The sequence below is a fragment of the Aspergillus versicolor genome, assembly GCF_001890125.1.
Source record: "Aspergillus versicolor CBS 583.65 unplaced genomic scaffold ASPVEscaffold_5, whole genome shotgun sequence".
Taxonomy (NCBI): Eukaryota; Fungi; Ascomycota; class Eurotiomycetes; order Eurotiales; family Aspergillaceae; genus Aspergillus; species Aspergillus versicolor.
The window spans coordinates 1,631,228-1,649,186 of record NW_024467528.1 but is presented as its reverse complement, the minus strand read 5'-3'; the positions used below and the strand labels follow the sequence as shown (position 1 = coordinate 1,649,186).

At 50.1% G+C, this 17,959-nt stretch overlaps 3 protein-coding genes across 3 annotated transcripts; 2 read left to right on the top strand and 1 right to left on the bottom strand.

The window, feature by feature from the left end:
- Window positions 1–745: 745 nt before the first annotated feature.
- On the bottom strand, window positions 746–4,011 carry ASPVEDRAFT_84148 (F-box/WD repeat-containing protein; the record flags this gene model as incomplete). The annotated part of the gene is made up of 3 exons (XM_040817502.1): window positions 746–871; window positions 927–3,656; window positions 3,715–4,011. The coding sequence occupies 3 exons, from the start codon at window positions 4,009–4,011 to the stop codon at window positions 746–748; spliced, it is 3,153 nt and encodes a 1,050-aa protein (XP_040668426.1).
- Window positions 4,012–6,251: 2,240 nt separating this feature from the next.
- Window positions 6,252–9,073, top strand: ASPVEDRAFT_53297 (putative meiosis specific protein Hop1; the record flags this gene model as incomplete). Its single annotated transcript, XM_040814775.1, has 11 exons — window positions 6,252–6,470; window positions 6,525–6,547; window positions 6,611–6,827; window positions 6,880–7,159; window positions 7,210–7,375; window positions 7,422–7,588; window positions 7,655–7,716; window positions 7,777–8,007; window positions 8,060–8,288; window positions 8,340–8,533; window positions 8,600–9,073. 11 exons carry the CDS (start codon window positions 6,252–6,254, stop codon window positions 9,071–9,073), a joined length of 2,262 nt encoding a protein of 753 aa, XP_040668425.1.
- A 3,738-nt stretch (window positions 9,074–12,811) lies between these two features.
- Window positions 12,812–17,583, top strand: ASPVEDRAFT_133240 (uncharacterized protein; the record flags this gene model as incomplete). Its single annotated transcript, XM_040807011.1, has 6 exons — window positions 12,812–14,959; window positions 15,480–15,553; window positions 15,973–16,087; window positions 16,177–16,206; window positions 16,281–17,252; window positions 17,311–17,583. The coding sequence occupies 6 exons, from the start codon at window positions 12,812–12,814 to the stop codon at window positions 17,581–17,583; spliced, it is 3,612 nt and encodes a 1,203-aa protein (XP_040668424.1).
- Window positions 17,584–17,959: the final 376 nt, after the last annotated feature.

Genomic DNA, 17,959 nt, shown 5'->3' with positions numbered 1-17,959 from the left:
TACCAAAATGGGAATCGGGTGCTAAATTCAAATGGGCGTCCGCTACCTGGCAACTGGTATCGTCCATCTATACTCCTCGCCGCCTGGCTGATGAAACAAACCCACCCGGTCATGGATCGATCGATGAGTGCTACCACCAGGTCTTAATGGAATGACTACACGAAATACGGACGGCTGCTGCCGCGCGAATTTCGACGACTACAAAGGAGTTCTCTTCAAGGGTATCCGAAGGCGCTTCAATGCGCTTAGCACCATGCAAGGAAAACATAAGACTTAAGATTCTTTTCTATAAGCATGAATGTCTGAGCAAAAGAACTGAGAGCAAATTGTTGTGGTCGCCGCTTGAAGTCCACATACTAAGATATGCGCATAAGACATCGAACAGACCACGGGGACATAACGTGATAAATGCAAAAAGTGATATAGATATAGACATGAATGCTTGTCATAATAATGATATGTAATTGTTCCTAATGCCAAGACGCCTGTCCGTCATAAACCGCAGTGGGAGGTATGTTGCTAACCACGCTATGCAAAGCCTTGCGATGTAAACATTTCCGTGAGAATGGGTATCGTAAATAGAGGTGTCAAATATAAAAGGGTGATGATAAAAGGCTTCCAAAGCAGGAATGAAGAAGCACTGGTGCTTGGTGTTTCGGGCGGTCAAACATAGTACACGCCCCAATCAGTGTCCTACCAGCGGGTCGTAGCGTCGAAACCGGTTCGTAGCTTGTGTGGATGCAACTTAAGCATCCGACAGATCGTAATCCTCATCAGTGTCACTAACTTCCTGCCCCGATCGGTTGACGACAATACGTCTACCTAGCTGATCATCTGGAAGACCATCACGGGACGCACCGAAGTCAAGAACCTAGCGATAATTAGTCTGAGACGTTTGAAGCAACAACGAATAAACAAACACTCACCTCAATGTAAGTCATGCCATCACGCTGCACTGCAGCAACGCATCTACGGTCATTAAACTTGACCTGCCATACTCCGCCAAGGTTTGTGAGAAGATCTCGAACACATTCTCCGGTTCGTACATCCCACATCTTCAGAGTTCGGTCGGAGCCCGAGATAACTTTCTGCCCATCATGCTGGAAGCATGTGATTGCACCTGTATGGGCGCTCAACATACTCTTGCATTGGCCAGTCTCAGGGTCCCAGATTCGGAGAGTTGAGTCCGCGGCAGCCGAGACAAGACGATCACACTTCAGGTCTAGAAGGCCGACAAGTGACGTGTGACCTTCCAAATTGTAAAGAATTGAACCTGTCTCTAGGGACCACACCTTGACCATATTATCCATAGATCCACTTATGCAACGGTTCCGCTTATGGTCGAGAACCACACTATACACTTTCAGTGAGTGACCAGAAAGTCGGTGTACGGTTTCCCCTGTGGATATCTTCCACACCCTCACGGTGCAGTCATAACTTCCGCTGACCAAGGTGTCTCCATGGGCTGCAATAGCGCGGACCGAATGTTGGTGGCCGGTCAGGACGCGGACGAAATACGGACAATCAGAATCGTCCACATGGGGCCCGCTTTGATAATAGCCAGGGTCTCCTGATTGAGGGAGTTTCCAAACTCGTAAGTTTGAATCCCGAGAACCCGTAATGATTAACGGCTCCTTGGGCATCATTTCAGGAGTGCCGTCTGCTTTCTTTCCGACTTCAACTGGTAGAACGATTTGCAAACAGCGTACGGTTGAAGTATGGCCATGGAATATTTGTGTACATCTTGCCCTTTCGATGTCCCAGACGCGAACGGACCTATCGGTAGACCCGGAGACAAGAGTATTGCCATGATATTCAAGGGCCCAAACGCCACCTTCGTGGCCTTCGAGAGTTGCCCTTAAGACGCCTGTCTTCGTGTCATACACATTGATATTAGTGTCATCACTGCCAGTCAAAATTTTATCGGTATCGAATTGGAGGCATGTGACTACATGACGGTCATGGGCACGGAAGGCAATGTGTCTTGGCTTTACGCCGGTTTTCATCCAGCCCTTGCGCACGGAATAATGTCGCTGGTATAGGGATTTGTAGAGATGGAGTGCTCGAAGAGATGGAAGACCAATGTCTGGATATGGAATAGCCGCAGCTGCAGCGTTGGCAGCAGCATATGGCCCTTCCGTTAATGATACTTCTCTTCTCCAATCTGATGAATCGGATTGATCGGTGCCGCTAGATGAGATCTTTCGTTTCGCCAGTTTTCTGCTAGAAACTCGGGAAGCCTTTCTTTTCGGGCGTCGATTGAGAGACGACGATCTGTCACTTGGTCCGGCAAGTGGTGACAAAGCTGAGCCAGAATCTGGGTCCGGCTTGATGAAAGGTGATAGACTGAGGTCCTTCTCGTAGTCTTCCACTCCGTTTGGAAACTGCCAGCCCCACCCTTCTCTAATAGCTCGGTGGAGCTCTCCCTCTGGGAGCGTAAACCCATCTTTATCAAAGAGTTCTTTCCAGGACTTCTCGTCGGAATTGATGATGTGTCTCCACTTCTTTGACACCTGGGCAGCACGGCACATGGTTTGCGCGTCGAAATACTTGACAATATTCAGGCTTAACTCGAGCGGAAGAAGCGTGATAAAGTCACATTTTAGGGCTGGATTGACAACGTCGGCGACAAAGTGCAACGTCGGTTTAGGGCAGCGTTTTAGGAGTTGGTACATGAGGTATGTCTTCATCTCCTCCGGTATAGTGTCAAAGAAATCCACAACATTGGGTATGTCCATCAACGAGGACGCACCAGGTGATTTCGTATTTAGTGTTGAAGCATTGGTGTTACGTTCGGAATCTGCAGGCACAGGAGCAGTCGAGGTCTTTTTTCGTGAAGGGCCGATAAGCTGGGAATCAATGTGTTCGAAACTTGAATCTGTTTCATCTTCGGGTTCTTCAGCAGAGTCAAATGATGATTCCGCATGCAATGCATTCATAGCTGCCACCGGTGACAAACTAGGACTGGGTAGGCACATATCCTGCGCAGCAACATTGTCAACAAGTGTCAGCTGTGAAGCTGAATCATGGGATCGATTTTGGGAAAGTGAGTCAGGGACATATTCTGTGTCCTGACTCTCGGAAGCAGCTAGGTCTTGCTGCCCCGAATTTTCGTCTTCGGGTATTATCGAGTCGACAGGATCTGACACCGGAGGACGTCCAAGTTGTCTGCTTCTCTCAGAAACGATGGTTCTGGTACGAGAAGGGTCTTTTCTAGTATGGAGGGTTGACAGATCGCCTTGGGATTCGACTTCTGAAGACAATGGTGATCGAAGAAGGGTCTCTCTCCGGGGAAAGTTCGCGCTGTGGATTCGTCTCCGCGAAGCAATGCTCTCTTGAGAACCGAAACTGCTGTTTTCTGTCTCGGGTGTTGCCAAGCCGGCGGGTCTAGGGTAGGAAGGGGTGTTGCCATGGGCTCGAGAGGAACGAAGCAAAGGCTCTGACGGAATCCTACTCGACTGAGACCTCAAATTCCCTTGTCGAGCTTCTGTGAACGATAGGGGTCGGCGCTTGGAGCTGGCTGGGAGAGGGGCGGGATGGTTCGAAACTCTCGGAACTGCGAACCGACGCGGTAGTTGGCCATCTTCGGAATTAAACGAAGTGACTGATCGGACTACGCCATTTGAGGCCTTCAAAGCATCGTTCTTTTCGGTTATCTGGAGGCCATGTTAGATTTTATCTGTCAAAATGGAGTGATAGTGTTGTATTTCGTACCTCCTCTATAGTCGCCGTGGTGTCATCAGGCTCGCTGAAGACCACGGACTTTCCACCAAGATCAAACTTGATATTTTTCAAAGCCGATGGTGTGGGAGATGACGCCAGTGGGTACAGCTTCGGATCAAGTTCCTGGACCGCTCGTGGTGGTTTGATAAACAACGGAGGGAAGGAGGTGGTAGTAGTTGTGGTGGTGGTAACGACAGTTGTTCGCGTTGCGGGGGCGAAGGAGAACTGGCCAATGGAACCAGACGCTGACCCTTGAATAAAACCGTCCTTGGGTTCGTTATCGTCCATCTTGTTGTTCTGTGCTTGCCGTCAAGCTGCGTTGAACTCTAAGAGTGCGAGAGGTACACGGACGCGTCGTGAGGGTGATAGTAACGAAGAAAACCGCCGTGTCTATTCGAAGTGTAGTAAATGTCGCGCTAATATTCGAATTTTGCGTAAGAAAGTAGCTTGAAGCAGGTTGAAGCGGTTGGGTTCTAGGAGCCTATTCAAGGAAACAGGCGAGATGGGGGGGCTGTCAGCAGGATGCTCCTCCGTACACGGCCGTCAAGACCATCTGACTGCCCAAAGTGAAAATAAAACAGAGATCGTTAGAACATGGTCGTCACGGATGTGTATTTTTGAGAAGGCACGAAGTCGGCAGTAGCGATGGCAGGAAAGCAGAAAAAGAAAACTCCCAGTGGCGTGCGCCGAACAAGGAGATGTTGGGCGGCGGAGACAATCGAGGGAGAGCTGGGGTGGTTGGTTCCAAGTTGTGTCGGTCTCAGCAGCGTCGTACCGTACTGTCACCTGGCCGGGGCTAGCCCGATTTGGCGCCGCCCCGAGCGGCAACAGATCTAAGAAAGAGGGACCGCGAATGGGTCTGAATCGAAGACTTCAAATCTGATAAATAGTAGATTCCTACGAGGAAGGACCAGAAATGATTAGATAGAACAGAGAAACTTTGTATGTTTGGTTTTACACTCATGCCAAAGAATGGGCGAGAGCAAGGGCGCAAGCGAAAATCTCAGCAGGGCCGCGTGGGATCAGAATTTGCCGTTAGAGTATGAAACTCGTCTCGTGAATACCACGCTCGGCGCTAAGCAGAATTATCCCACCAAAGCACGCAGAGCTCAGTTACAACATGGAACAGATACTACATTACTACTCCTCAAATGTAAGCATTGAAGGACACTTTTCATGTTTTAAAACACAACTCTGCAACTGTTCGGATGCCTTTTTTTCCAAGGGAGGCGAAGGATGTCATGTGATATGTCATCTCTTCAAGAAGGCACAAGAACGCACCATGATATTGTAAGATATAACTCTACATAATCTGTACACACGGAGAATAACGAGGTATATGGCATGATTTTATGGACTCGCAGCTGCAACAACTTGGCTGAAATCACGTGTGATAGTGGGGTTATATCTCCAATATCTTTGCGGTGGAGGAGTTCGAACTTCGAACCCACTGTTGTAGTCTGGTGATTAGTTGAAACCGGCTGGCAGGATGTGTTCCTTCTTTAACGAAAATGCCATATATATTTCTCAGTACGCGCAAATCCACAGTAGAAAAAGCTGGGGGGATGGATACTTCGAAATTCGCGGCTGTTCGCCTTGTTAGGAAGACTGAGAGCGGCGCGAAAGATCAAAATGCGGGGAAGGCCCATAAGAATGGGTCTGTGTGCAAGAACTGTTTTTGTCCGTTTTAGCCGACCACGGCGGGCACTGGGCACTTCTCCGACTCTGGAGGCCTTTGGTAAATAACTAATAATGTCTTTGTCATTTTTTCTGGTATGTTGAAGTAGAAGTGGCGTCACAGTTATGTTGTCTGCTGGTGCAGAGGTATTTGATCCTTCAGGCTATTCCGCCCCATATCCATACCTTCACCGGTCCGCAGCGCTTCTATATTTAGTACTCTCTGGACTTCATAAGTCAAAGCTTGTAATGATAGTTGTTCTAATTAATTGTGAAGGATAAGATAAATAACATCAAGAACCTGACCTGACTTGCTTAAAGAATCAAATAATCCTTGTACAGGCTAGCAATAATATGTAGTATTGGGAATAGTGTAAATTTATTCAGTAAGCTTGACGTAGTCTCGAACTATGGATAAATATTTGGCTAGGAATTGTGATAAGTGCAAGAACTGTCAAAGAACACAAGGCCAAGAAAAGCCAGCGGAATCCGGGAAATCAGTGGAGAAAAGAGAGAGAACAAATCAGAGCCCCGCAACTCAAGCGATCGAGAACAAGGGACAGGGAAGATCAAACGAAGGCAGATGTTTGTTGGCATTTTGTACAGCACCGAAAAAAGGGGGCCTGAGAATCAAACGGGCATTATTCAATTCATTGAAAGCCTGTCCGCGCCCGCGAAAGCAAGACACGAGAGTCGTTTCCAACTCCCGTGACCGAACTTTGCATTTCCATCAGGCCTCAATTCTCTCTCCTTTATCCATCCACTTCCGAAGGCTATCTTGATCGCTGTTTTTGCCTGCAACTTCGGATTGATCCGGCGACAGCGAGCTTTCGCTCGCCCTTTCCTCTGAAATGGTCAGGATCAAATTTACTGGACCGCCCATGGCGGCTCGGTCACAGCTTGCTCAGCCTCGCGGTCTTTTACCATCGAACGGCACGACGCCAGCTTCCTCTCCAGCAATTGAGTCTCGAGCTGCGATGGATGGCCTAGACGAGTTAAGTGCGGAGGAGCACCGCGTTCTGCAGCAGCAACAAAGTCTGGAGATGGTCAAGATCATGCTCCACGTTTCCGTTAGTTCCCCGAACTTTCCGGCTGCACCACCAACTAATTGATTTTATATGTAGTTCGGAACTCTCTTTTACCTTAGGTTAGTTTATACCCTGTTGCGCCGATATTTTCTCAGTCGCCATGTCTGACCCGTCACTTTTAGAGAATTCTTACCACTCCAATGCTTTGACGATCGCGATCTCAGAGAGGCGCAAAAGCAGGAGAAGTTCTCTTATCGCGAGTTCATCGATAACAGCCCCATCTCAAAAGGCCCCAACGGGGTTGCCGATGACTCTTTTGGGAAAGCCAAGAGAGGACAGCCTTTGAAGATCATTCTTCACGGCTCCGAACCGAAGGCAGACATGATAATTAACGTTCTGGTATGTCTCTTGATTAACCGTGCGTTCCGAATATACTAATTAACCAATCCAGGAAACCGGTATTTTTGACGCTCTCAGCAAGAGTGTCCTTGAGGCGGTCCAACTCACAATCATCGCCGACAAGGAAGCGCCTGACAATGTTCTTGAGTCGTATACCTTTTCTTTCAGGTATACTGATGGACTAGGCGACATAAATAGACGTTTAAAAACGTTGTCAATAGAGCCATGTGGCTATGTTGCTGACATGAAGTCCGCTCAGACAGCCAGAGTTGGACTGGAAACCATTGTCCGGCGCTTGATAACCCTGAGCGCTTTCCTTCCAACTCTCCCAAGTATGTAGACCCTGCAGTTTTGGATGCTGGGCTGCTGCTAACGTATGTAGACAAACGCGCACTCGGCGTTCACCTCTTCTACACTGAGGACTGCCCCCCTGATTACGAGCCACCTGGTTTCAACGGTGCAAGAGATGGAACTATCAACTATCCGCTAACTGAAAATTGGAGACGAGAATCCCAGGCATGCGGTAAAATGGAAAGTGGGTGGCATACGTACGTATTGTCCGTCCAATTCGATAGCCACCGCTGACGGGCTTAGTGTCGGGCTTAAAGTCACCTCGCTCAAATGGACTGGGCCAGAACCAGAGGATTCAGAGCCTATACCGCCGATACCCGCAGACATCGGATACAGAGACACCGTGCCGCGAGCCGAGGACATTGGCTTTGAAGATGAAGAGAGCAAACTGCAATTCTCCCAGATCGAGGGTATGTTTACCTCGGCCTCTACCTATTTTGTGGATAAATGCCGATTAATCGCCTTTTGTGAAATAGGAAGCTCTCAGGAAGCAACTCAGGACGTTGTTGAGCGAGAGAGGCTACGGATGATGATGCCTGTAAGGGAAACCATAGGCTCCAACACCTTCTGGCATGGTTAATTAACCTCACCAAATCAGTCCCAGGGCGAGCCCTCCTCAGACAGTAATTTGATTCCCACACAGCCCGTTAAGCAAACGCCTACTCCGGAAGCCGAGACCGTGGAAGTAGCAAGGCCGAATACGAAATTCACTCTCAGGGAGGATAAGATTGCAGAATTGCGCAAGGCTTCCAAAATTCTAGCCCCAAGGCGTTCTGGGCCAGCTGCTACTAGATGCCAATGTGGCTGGAACGGAGAGGAAGAAGACATGGTGAGCGAGCAACTACGTTTTATACCTATAGAGGCCGTGCTAAACATTTTAGATTGTGTGTAGCTTCTGCAATACGCGGCAACACCGACTTTGCTATGGCTATGTGGGTGGGTATAAACATTCAGTTCCTGACATCCACGCATGCTACCGCTGCCTGCTTGAACCAAACGAAAGTCAGATTTTCAATAGCTTGGACAACGTCATTCTAGCTCGAAAGACTCTGAAAATCATCTCAGAAGAAGGAATCCTAAGTTCTGCTCAGGCATTCTGCGAGAAAATCCGTAAGAAGCACCGAATATTGGTTGGATAACCGCACCCTAACTGTCCCACAGACTGCAGTCCACCGGCCTTTTCCCGGGTCAAGGAATTTCTAAAGAGGAAGGCAATCATGCAACCAACGCCCGGCTACAAGCCCAAAGAATGCATTCGTAAGGGCCTGCCTACATTTATTGTGCCCGAAAAACCAAAAGTCCGCGAGATAATCCAAAGGGATATAATGAATCCTATGGTGAAGATCGAACACCACGTAAGTAGATCAAGTCTCATGCTGAAACTTTCCCCCCTCCTGTTTCTTGCTAAAAAAATGCCGCAGTACACAAAACAATACTTCACTGATTCTCTCGAGGCGCTTAGCCCGCCAGCCACCAGTGATGCTGACGGCTTGAGCAAACAAAACTCTCAAAACACTGTCATAACAGCGGTAAACAACAGCCAAGACGACCAACCCAGGACGACGAAAGATACTCGCGACGATGAGTCTCAGGAATTGGGCACACCGCAACGAGCCCTCAACTCTCGACGTCGCACAAGATCATCCAACGTCGTTAGTGTCATCGAAGACAGCCAACCCACAGATAAAAGCACACCACAAAGGTCCACTCGCAAACGAACCCGGTCCTCGCAAATTGGCCCCGAACCGGTACGCCCAGTAACGCCGTCACAGTCAACAGCTTCAGACGATGAAGTAGGCACGGACAAGCCTCGACGTAGCAGCCGCAAGAGGCGCAAAATCAGCAACTTCACCAAGCTCATTGACGTTGGGGCAGAGACGAGTGGGAACGAATAATAATGAGTCTGACGAATTACCACATACAGTATGTTCGAGCGCACATGCCATATAGGGTTAACTCGTTACTTGTCAACTGGAGCATTCTGCATGTTCGCCAGCAGCGGGTCTGTTTCATATGTCCCGACGGTTTCATGTTCGCGCTGAACTTGACCCTGTGGGCAATAGTTTGCACGGAACGGCAATTCGGCGAAATGAGACAAGCACGGACTACGGGGTTAGGGTCAAGCCGTAAACAGGGTCACAGATATCGGGGTACCAAGATGCTCTGTCGCAGGAGTCCAAGAATCAAAACAAGAAGCAACAGACGAATAATTGATGTTTACCGCAACTCACTCATTGAAGGAAGGGCTTGGTTTCCAGTCCAAGGTTCCAGGCTCCAGGTTCAAGATTCAAATTTCACTTTCAACGGCCAGGGGGGCCGTGCATGCAAAAGTTGTCAACACGTATTTCTAATTTTCTACGAGGTGCATACATATCTATCTAGGCGGGTCTGCTTTCCTTCGTCCAGTCTTGTCCAAAATTTCTTTGTTTCCACTTTCGACTCAGCGCCAGCGCCATAACCATTATCTAGTTCTAGTTAGTGGCTTATTCGCCCAAAACTCGGGGTTAAGCTTCTGCATGGAATAGGCTAACTAAGAACGTTTGCTTTCGGAGAAAGAGATCTCATTAATCGAGCCCCGGTTCCAAGCCCTCGGGGCCAGAGTCGGAGAATTCGTATGTGATGAGTCGTCTGCAGGATTTGGAGTCGACCAGTGTAGGGCAGGGTAGCGCAGGCAGCACAGGGATGGTAAAAAGCAAATAAAGCAACTAGTGTATGTTGAAGCAGCCGCAGCCCTGACTCTGGCTCAGGCCGGGTCTGGGCTAAGTAGGATGAACTCCCGTCATACCTACTCGAGTATGTGGTGAATGGTGATGATGTTTTCGTTTATCTTTTCTCCCCTCCTCTATCCGCATGCTGGGTGGGGTGTGTCATAGTAGCTCGTTGAATTAACTGAATGCACACAAAAAATGACGAAACTCAAACCAAGCATGAAAGCAAAGGATCAAGAGCTATTGAGGAAGGTCCACAAACCCGTACCGTGCGGAAGGGTGAAACTAGCCTGGCGATCATCGGAATCTTGTTAATCCACCAAGTCTCCATGATGGCTGGAAGCAAGACAAGGCCGAATGCGGAGTGACAGCTTGAGGTCGATGATGTTTTTGATCCTCGCACCGAATCAGATAGATCATGATCAGCAGTAGATAGGTCGCAAAGGGTTAGCGCACCCTCGTGTCATCGGACAAATCAGCAACGCCAAATGCATGCACTGTGTGAAACCGCCGTCGACAAACGCAGGGGGCGCTGCAGTAGCGCAATGTCAGGTGTTGTGCCAGCGGCTGGTGGCTTCTCGATTGTTTCGTCGCAGGCGCCAACCTGACATGACATGTCCAATTATAGCCGTGGAGCATGGGGGTTGCTGTTGGTTTCCGCCTTGGTTTCGAGGAATCCTCCGCTGAGTTGTACAGCAACGCACGGGAGCAGAGCACGACTGTGCGAAATAGGAGTCTCCACCATTTGAGTGCTGGGCCTGAGTGTTGACATCCTTCCTGACGAATTTTGACGGCTTGAAGGTTTCCTCAGGATGGGTTTCACTTACATTCACCCCTCCCTTCCCCGTAAATCAGTGCCAGGCTATCTTCAATAGTCTGGCACATCACTCCCAGCAACCACAGCGACGGGACACAGACAATTGGAAGTCAAACTCAAAAAGTCAAAACATTGTCAACCCCCAAAGGCGCTCGTCTGGGGCGGACTGCAGGCGTTATGATTGGGGGGTTGATTATTTCAAATTGAAGGATGGAGACGATGGTTGACTATTGAATCGAATCAATAATTGAGAATTCTGGACTCCAACCACTCCACCTTCATCCCGAGGCCGGCGATCAGCAGTTTTTTGTGCGCGTCTATTGGCAGAAAAGGGGGCGCCTCACGAACGAAGGAGTTAGACTCCCAAACGAAGGTTCTTGAAGACGTCGCCCTCCCGCGGGATCTGGCTCGATCGAGTGGGATACTGGAGTGCGAGCAGAACTCGTGGAGATCACGAATTTACGAGAGCTAACCACCCCCCTTTCGCTGACGGACTATGGATTGGTTCCTTCGCTTCATATGAGGGCGTCGTAGTATTATTATTCGATTCTTTATGAAAGGTGCAGATTTCTCCGGTCGGTTGCACCTGCATCTTCGAAGATTGCCCAGAGGTGTGTGTGTGTGTGTAAAGGGAGATTGCTTGTGTCGCGTGGATCGGATGCCTGTATCTCTGCTGTAGCCTGTGTCTCTGATCGAAGCCCATGAACCTCAAAGCTGCCTCCGAGACTGAGAACGTGGAGAGCAAGCTCAAAGTTTCACCTTTCGACCTCGGTTTCAAAAGTCAAAAGCAGAAGCAAAGTGTGCATTTGACGCGCATTCGAGGTGGGTGAACCCACTGTCTGACAGGCATCATCCTAGTGTAGCCCACTTCGAGGCGGAGATGGCAGCGGCGTCGCCGGCCCTGGTCCTGACCTTGACGAATCCTCGGGTGTCACGAAGCGAGAGCTGATCCCGCGTCTGTCGCTGCCGCTGAAACTCGCGTTGTGCATGTGTCCGGCTCCTGTTTGACGACGGAGCTCACCCCGGAGAATAGGCCGCCTCTGTGACCACGGTAAAAACACTCGTCCAATTGTCGCAGCATCGCGGGTCGCCATCCACAGTGTTCCCATCAGCCATTGCGGCTCACTTGCCGATTAACAGGACTCAGGAACAGCATCGAAAGGGTGATGATCGATGCTCCACCAGACTCCAGCAGCGGGCATTCATCGCGGATCGGCTGCTTCTGGTGCTGCCACCGGCCATCGTCTATTGATAGACTAGCCTCGTAGCCAATGTCAATGTTCGATTCCGATCTGGGGGGTTTAGCTTTGAGCCCGGTCGAAAGTCTGATCGCCCCTTAAAAACATAACACCCACACTGTCAGTCGATAGCCAGCGAGCGGTCTTCGGTTCAGGACGTGCTAGTCTGCCCCTTGGGCCACTGAACCACGGCTCTCGACAGCTGGAGATGGGAGGGCACAGCCGGATTCAGGGAAAAGGCAGGGGTGGACATGGTTGGGGGAATAATGATTGGCGGCCAGTGCAATAATTTCCAGGAACGTCACGATGGTGTTGCCAAAGAGTGGACACTCTGAGTCTGAGGAGTGCACTGTGCACGGGCGGATCGGGCTTGGATTGAAATAATTAAATTGGACATTTTGTCGATGGCCGGTCCCTGGCTGCTCGATGCCTGCTTATCCACTTAATCTCTTAAAACCACCTGTGCTGCTGTTGTCCCTGTGCCTTTTTCCACCTTCTCCCTCTCCTGTCCCTGTCGCTCTTTCGTGCTTTCCGTCCGCTCTCTCGCTACTGAACGCCTCTCTTCACGGAGAAGCAACCCTCGATCTTTACATCTACAATTCACTTCCGAAATTGGCAATTTACACTCCGTTTTGGCGCTGGCGCCAGCCGTCTCTATCCGCCCGATTCACCGACTCCCGTCGTGTGGGGAAGGTTTCTCTTTTTGAGGTGAAACAAACACCCGAGCCACTTTTTCATCTATCTTTAATAAATACCGAACGAACGACAGACAACGACAAATGACAACACTCCTCTAGGAGCATTGCGAACGACACGAACTATTCTACGAAAAGTATCCACTGGGCGTCGCTGACGGCGGAAGATCTCACCATGCCGCATAAATCTTTCCACATCCCGCTGCGGACCTCCAGCATGAAACCAAACTCTAGCGATGGCAGCAATCGGAAGGAGCACAAGTCTCGGTCCATCCCCAAGGCCCAGCGAATACTCGGAACAACCGGCATCGCCGTCGACAAGGATTACCATAAGCGCCCTGATCAAAAGACAAGCCGGAGCGCGAATTATCTGAATGCACCGGAAGCACAGCAGAACCCCGACGCAGACGAAGACGGACGACAACCACCGAATCTTCGTGTGCGCGCGTCGTCGCCGCTGTTAGGCCAAGATTATCGTGGCGCTCGCAGTCCGAAACCATCTCTGGCTCAGCTGTCAAGGAAGCTACATCTATCTCCCTCCTCCTCCGGGCTGTATTCTCGGTATAGTTCGAAGGACGCACCGGCTGAGCCAAGCACAGATCCTGGCCAGGACCATGGCGAGAACATGGAGGACCAGGAAATCTCAGATAACGGATTGAACCCAGCGTTCAAACAACCAAAGGGGCCAATGAAGGACTCGAAACGGAAGGCACGACCCCCAAGGATCGACCTCTCTTTGCTGTTCCCCAAACCACAAAACAACTCTACACCTCTTCTATCTCCGCAGCGCATGGTGTCCTCACCATCTGCTCTTTCTATGACCTCGGAATATTCTACGTTAAAGCCACACAACTCGGAGAGCCGCCTTGGAAAGAAATTCACCAAGTCGCCACGACCCAGGGCATCAAGCCGCCCAGAGGAGACCCAGCAGACGCTCAACAGCGTTTTAAATTCATCGCTCTTACAGGACACGCCCCCCGTGTGGAGCAATCCTTCGTTGGAGAAGACGGTGAGAACTAGTGAGATGGACTGGGCGCTGCAAAAGGATCTTGATGCCCAACCAACTCCACGGTCCACGGAACGCGCCCTATACAGCCAAATGAACTTCAGTCTGCGCGCTAGGCCCCAGACCCAACACAGCGACTCGAGGTCATATCTATCGGCGGGCGAATCGGCACATTCGTCCCAAAGAACTCTCCGGAAGGCCACATCGGCCAGGTCTCTAAATAAGGGTCCTTCCGTGTCTAAAAAGAGCAGTAAAAACACACTGAAGAACACCGATTTGAATAAATCTAGCGTGCTTTGTCTTTCCTCCTCCGAAGACGAAGATGATGAGCCGCAGCCTTTGTTGAAGCCTCCATTCAGACCAAGCAGAAACAAGAGGGACAGCGTCAGCACGTACGGGGGATATGACGCCGAAATCTGTACCGCTGCTGCCGCGCAAGCAACTAGAGGGACACTACGAAGTGTAGAACGTCCTTCATCGAGTCAGACTCAAAGTTCTCGATCAAGTTCAAAATACCTTCAACCCCAGCAAGACTCCAATGCTTCGATACCGCGAAAGTCCTCGTTGACAGCCGGAGGTGATCAATCACGCCGTTCGAGTGGTGTTCCCGCCATCCTCGAGCCCGGCTTCCTTCACGGTGATCCTATTTTTGAGGACAAGAGCCACGTTCGGACAAGAACTCCAACTATGTCTCAGCGAGAGATGAACAGGAGGAGCCGCGTGATGACTGTGACGAGACAGGAAGAGCGCCTGCTTGAAGTGATGAGACTGCGACACGGCAAGATGACCCCGAGCATCTTCAACGAACATGTTGAACCCGATCGCCGCTCGGTGGTATCAGGCCTCTCAGTTCCTTCTCGGGATTCATTCTACTGCTCAGATACCTCGTTCCTACGCCTTAGCCCTGGTATCCCTCCTTCGGTACCAGCACCGCCGCTTCCGCCATCGTATTATCAAAACAAGGCTGCTTCTACTCAGCAAGGCACAGGGTCTGATACTGAAGATAAGACTACAACTTCAGTCCCTTCGCCGCAAGCGAGTGTCTCTTCAAAAAGCCTCCCGTCTCCTGCCACCAGTGCCACATCTCCTCTCACCCCAACTCTACCTATTCACCGCTTTTCGCCCTTGCCGTCCCAAAAGCCTCCACCCCAACGACCCCCACCTCCCGTCCCTGAAGTTCAGAGAAACCACTCAAGGAGGCGGACGGATAGCAGTGGGGCCATTGCACTTGAGGATCCCGCGGAAGATCCAAGTGAGGGCAGTGAATTTCCCCCTTGGGCATTGGGATGGACCACTGAGGGCAGTCACTTAACGGCTGTGCACTGATCATCGTCATAGGCCGCCTGTACTTTCGTTTACTCCCAGGCCATGAGTCTACTTTTATCCCTCTCATTTTGTCACACACTCACACTCTCTACCTATTAGCATATTCCTATTATCTGTTGGCGGTATTTTTTTTTTACATTTCCTTTTTTTTTTGTCATATCCACGACGCTTTTTTTGACTACCTGATTCCCATTTGATGCATGGATTGGCTTTTTGGATGCATATTTCGGACGTGGGGGGCTTTCGGATAGCGATATGGAAGATTAGAATAATTAATGTGTATAAAGGGAGAACTCGAGCAAAGTCTCAGGGATTAAGATTTCTTCCTAGTGTCTGCCCAAAAACCGGAATTTTACTCTCCTTGCACAGTAAACCTGGAGCCTGAGGATATGGTTTCCGCTCCATTAAGCTTCAGCGACCCAGTGGAAGGCATAAACAGACAACCATGCCAGATGTCGTCATACCATTACGAGCGGTGGCATGCGCAAGAGCAAAAGCAAAGCAAGGGTAGGAGATAGACGCGCATCACAGTCAGCTTGCTTATCAGACCGTGGAGGCCGGGGCAGGAATCAGAATACGAAACGTGTGCGGTTTGTTTCAAAGACACAGGCTGTTGCCCCAATCGATCCATGGCTCAGACTCGAGGGCTGTGGTGACTGTGTCGATCCCTCCTGTTTCGGGTGGTTGGGCTTTGAGTTGGCCCAGCCCAGCCCAGCCAGCCTGAGGGCTGACCTGACGTCAGGACACCCAATGACGGACCGCAAATGCTTGCCGCTAAATCCAGGGGAAAGTCGTCTGTCGCCCGATCCCCGTGGTTTTCCAAGTCACACCGCCCTAGGTAAAGCCAGCCCCGAGGTAGACTAGAGTAAGACTGGACGACTCGACTTCTAGCCTTTCACACGCTCACTTCTGCATGAAATAACCCGGCGCGCTAACTGTTACCACCTGGGAGGACACTGGTGAAATTCAGTGTCTCATTCTCATCTTTGTTTCTCCTTTTCCAGTCATCTAGCGTGTCCGTTGGGAGGACACTGCTATCAATTCAATATGGGGGAAAGTGTCCAACGACGGTCGTCTGGGCCGGCCGGGGCGGGTGGGAAACACGCTTCTTGGATACTGGTGAGTTCAGGAGACGTTGAAACACAAAACGCATCGTCTGCAAATTCAAATTGTATGGGAGGATACTAACATTCTTGATTGTCATGTAGTTGACGGTTCAATACACAACATTTGTGCTCGTGAGTATTTCCCGCGGTCCACTACGTCAACGGTTCTATTGTGACTGACTGACTGACTCCTGTCGCGCCCGCAGTTGGTACACTACTCTCGAATGATGCCACCTACCGGTGGCAAGCGCTATCTCACATCCACTGCTGTTTTCTTTAACGAAGTTGTGAAACTCGCCGTTTCCCTGACGCTGGCGCTATACGAAGTTTCAAAATCAGCACCTCCGTCCGTGCCCGCCACTTCCCTCCTCTCTACACTCGCAACAGCCGTGTTTTCCGGCGATAGTTGGAAATTGGCAATCCCAGCTTCTCTCTATACTTTGGCGAACTCGTTGCAATATATTGCGCTCTCGAATTTGCCGGCAGCGACTTTCCAGGCGTCGTACCAGTTGAAGATTGTTGTCAGCTCTGTGTTTGGTGTTGCATTGCTGGGCAGGAGTATTCCATTGCGGAAGTGGGCGTTTATACTCCTGCTTCTAGGAGGCGTTGCTCTCGTTCTTGTCCCCATTAGCAGCTCGGAGGAGCTTTTGCTTGAGAATGCGGCGAAGCACTTCGATTTCCCTCGGTCTTTGGAGGAGTGGAAGTCAGCTAAGCAGGGGCAGAATTTGCATAAGCGTTCCGCTACTTATGAAGGAATTGAGGAAGATATCCTGACCGCGACTCCGTCCATGGACCGTGTTGTCGGCATTCTTGCTACGCTTGGGTCTTGTGCAGCTTCTGGCCTCTCCGGGGTATACTTCGAAAAAGTGGTGCGGGATAGTGCGCATTCCACTTCCCTCTGGGTCCGAAACGTGCAGATTGCGGTCTACTCGGTTTTCCCTGCGCTATTCATTGGTGTGATTTTCTTGGATGGCGAGAAGATTGCCAATGGCGGAGTTTTTGACGGTTATAACTGGGTGGTTTGGACTACGATTATTGTGCAAGCCATTGGAGGAATTGTAGCTCCGTTCTTTGCTGGTCCGACATTTGCAGATTCTAGGAATGTTGCGTCGGCTACAACGATAATCCTGACGTCGTTGGGTAGCGTTTGGCTTTTCGAATTTGAGCCAACTATGACTGTACGTTTACCTTTATGCGGAAATTTCTCTGCTCTGGGCTATGCTAATCTCGCACCAGTATCTTTTTGGTACCTTTGCGGTCCTGGTGGCTACCTATCTCTGTGAGCTTCCAAGCTCAGATGCTAAGCGTCCACCTCCAATTCGCATTGGGCGTTACGAAAAAGAAAGCATCAGCGACGAGACTTCTCCTGCTTCTTCGTCTCCCAAGGAGATCTCAATTAAGCTTCCGTCAACGCCCTTTTTGAATGCGGGCGTCTCAACCTCAAGGCCCACATCACCCGGCGTTACCAGGTCGGGGGCCTCGCGATCTGCAAGCGGGGGTTACTTCTAAGGCCTTCACGATTTACTTGATATTGACGATACGGTTACGAGAATCCGACTGATTGTGCTGATAACCAACCTTGCATTAGCTTCCTGATTGAGTGTGTTGGATGAAAGTGAGACAAGAGTGCATAGGATTCGTGTGCCTGTTCCATTGCTTTTGCCTGCATACGTGGCGATCTGTACCCTTGAAATCTACTACTATACCCTTTGATTGACTACTGTTCTGAATGATAGAGCAGACCTACTAGCGTTTGATCTTCGAACAAAATTGATTATGTTTTAGTTGCTGGATCAACTTTTCTTTTCCGCTCTGCATTTATTTGAACTTGACGGCCACCCATGCTAGCCTTGGAGGACTAGACATATTCCATATTCCATTAATC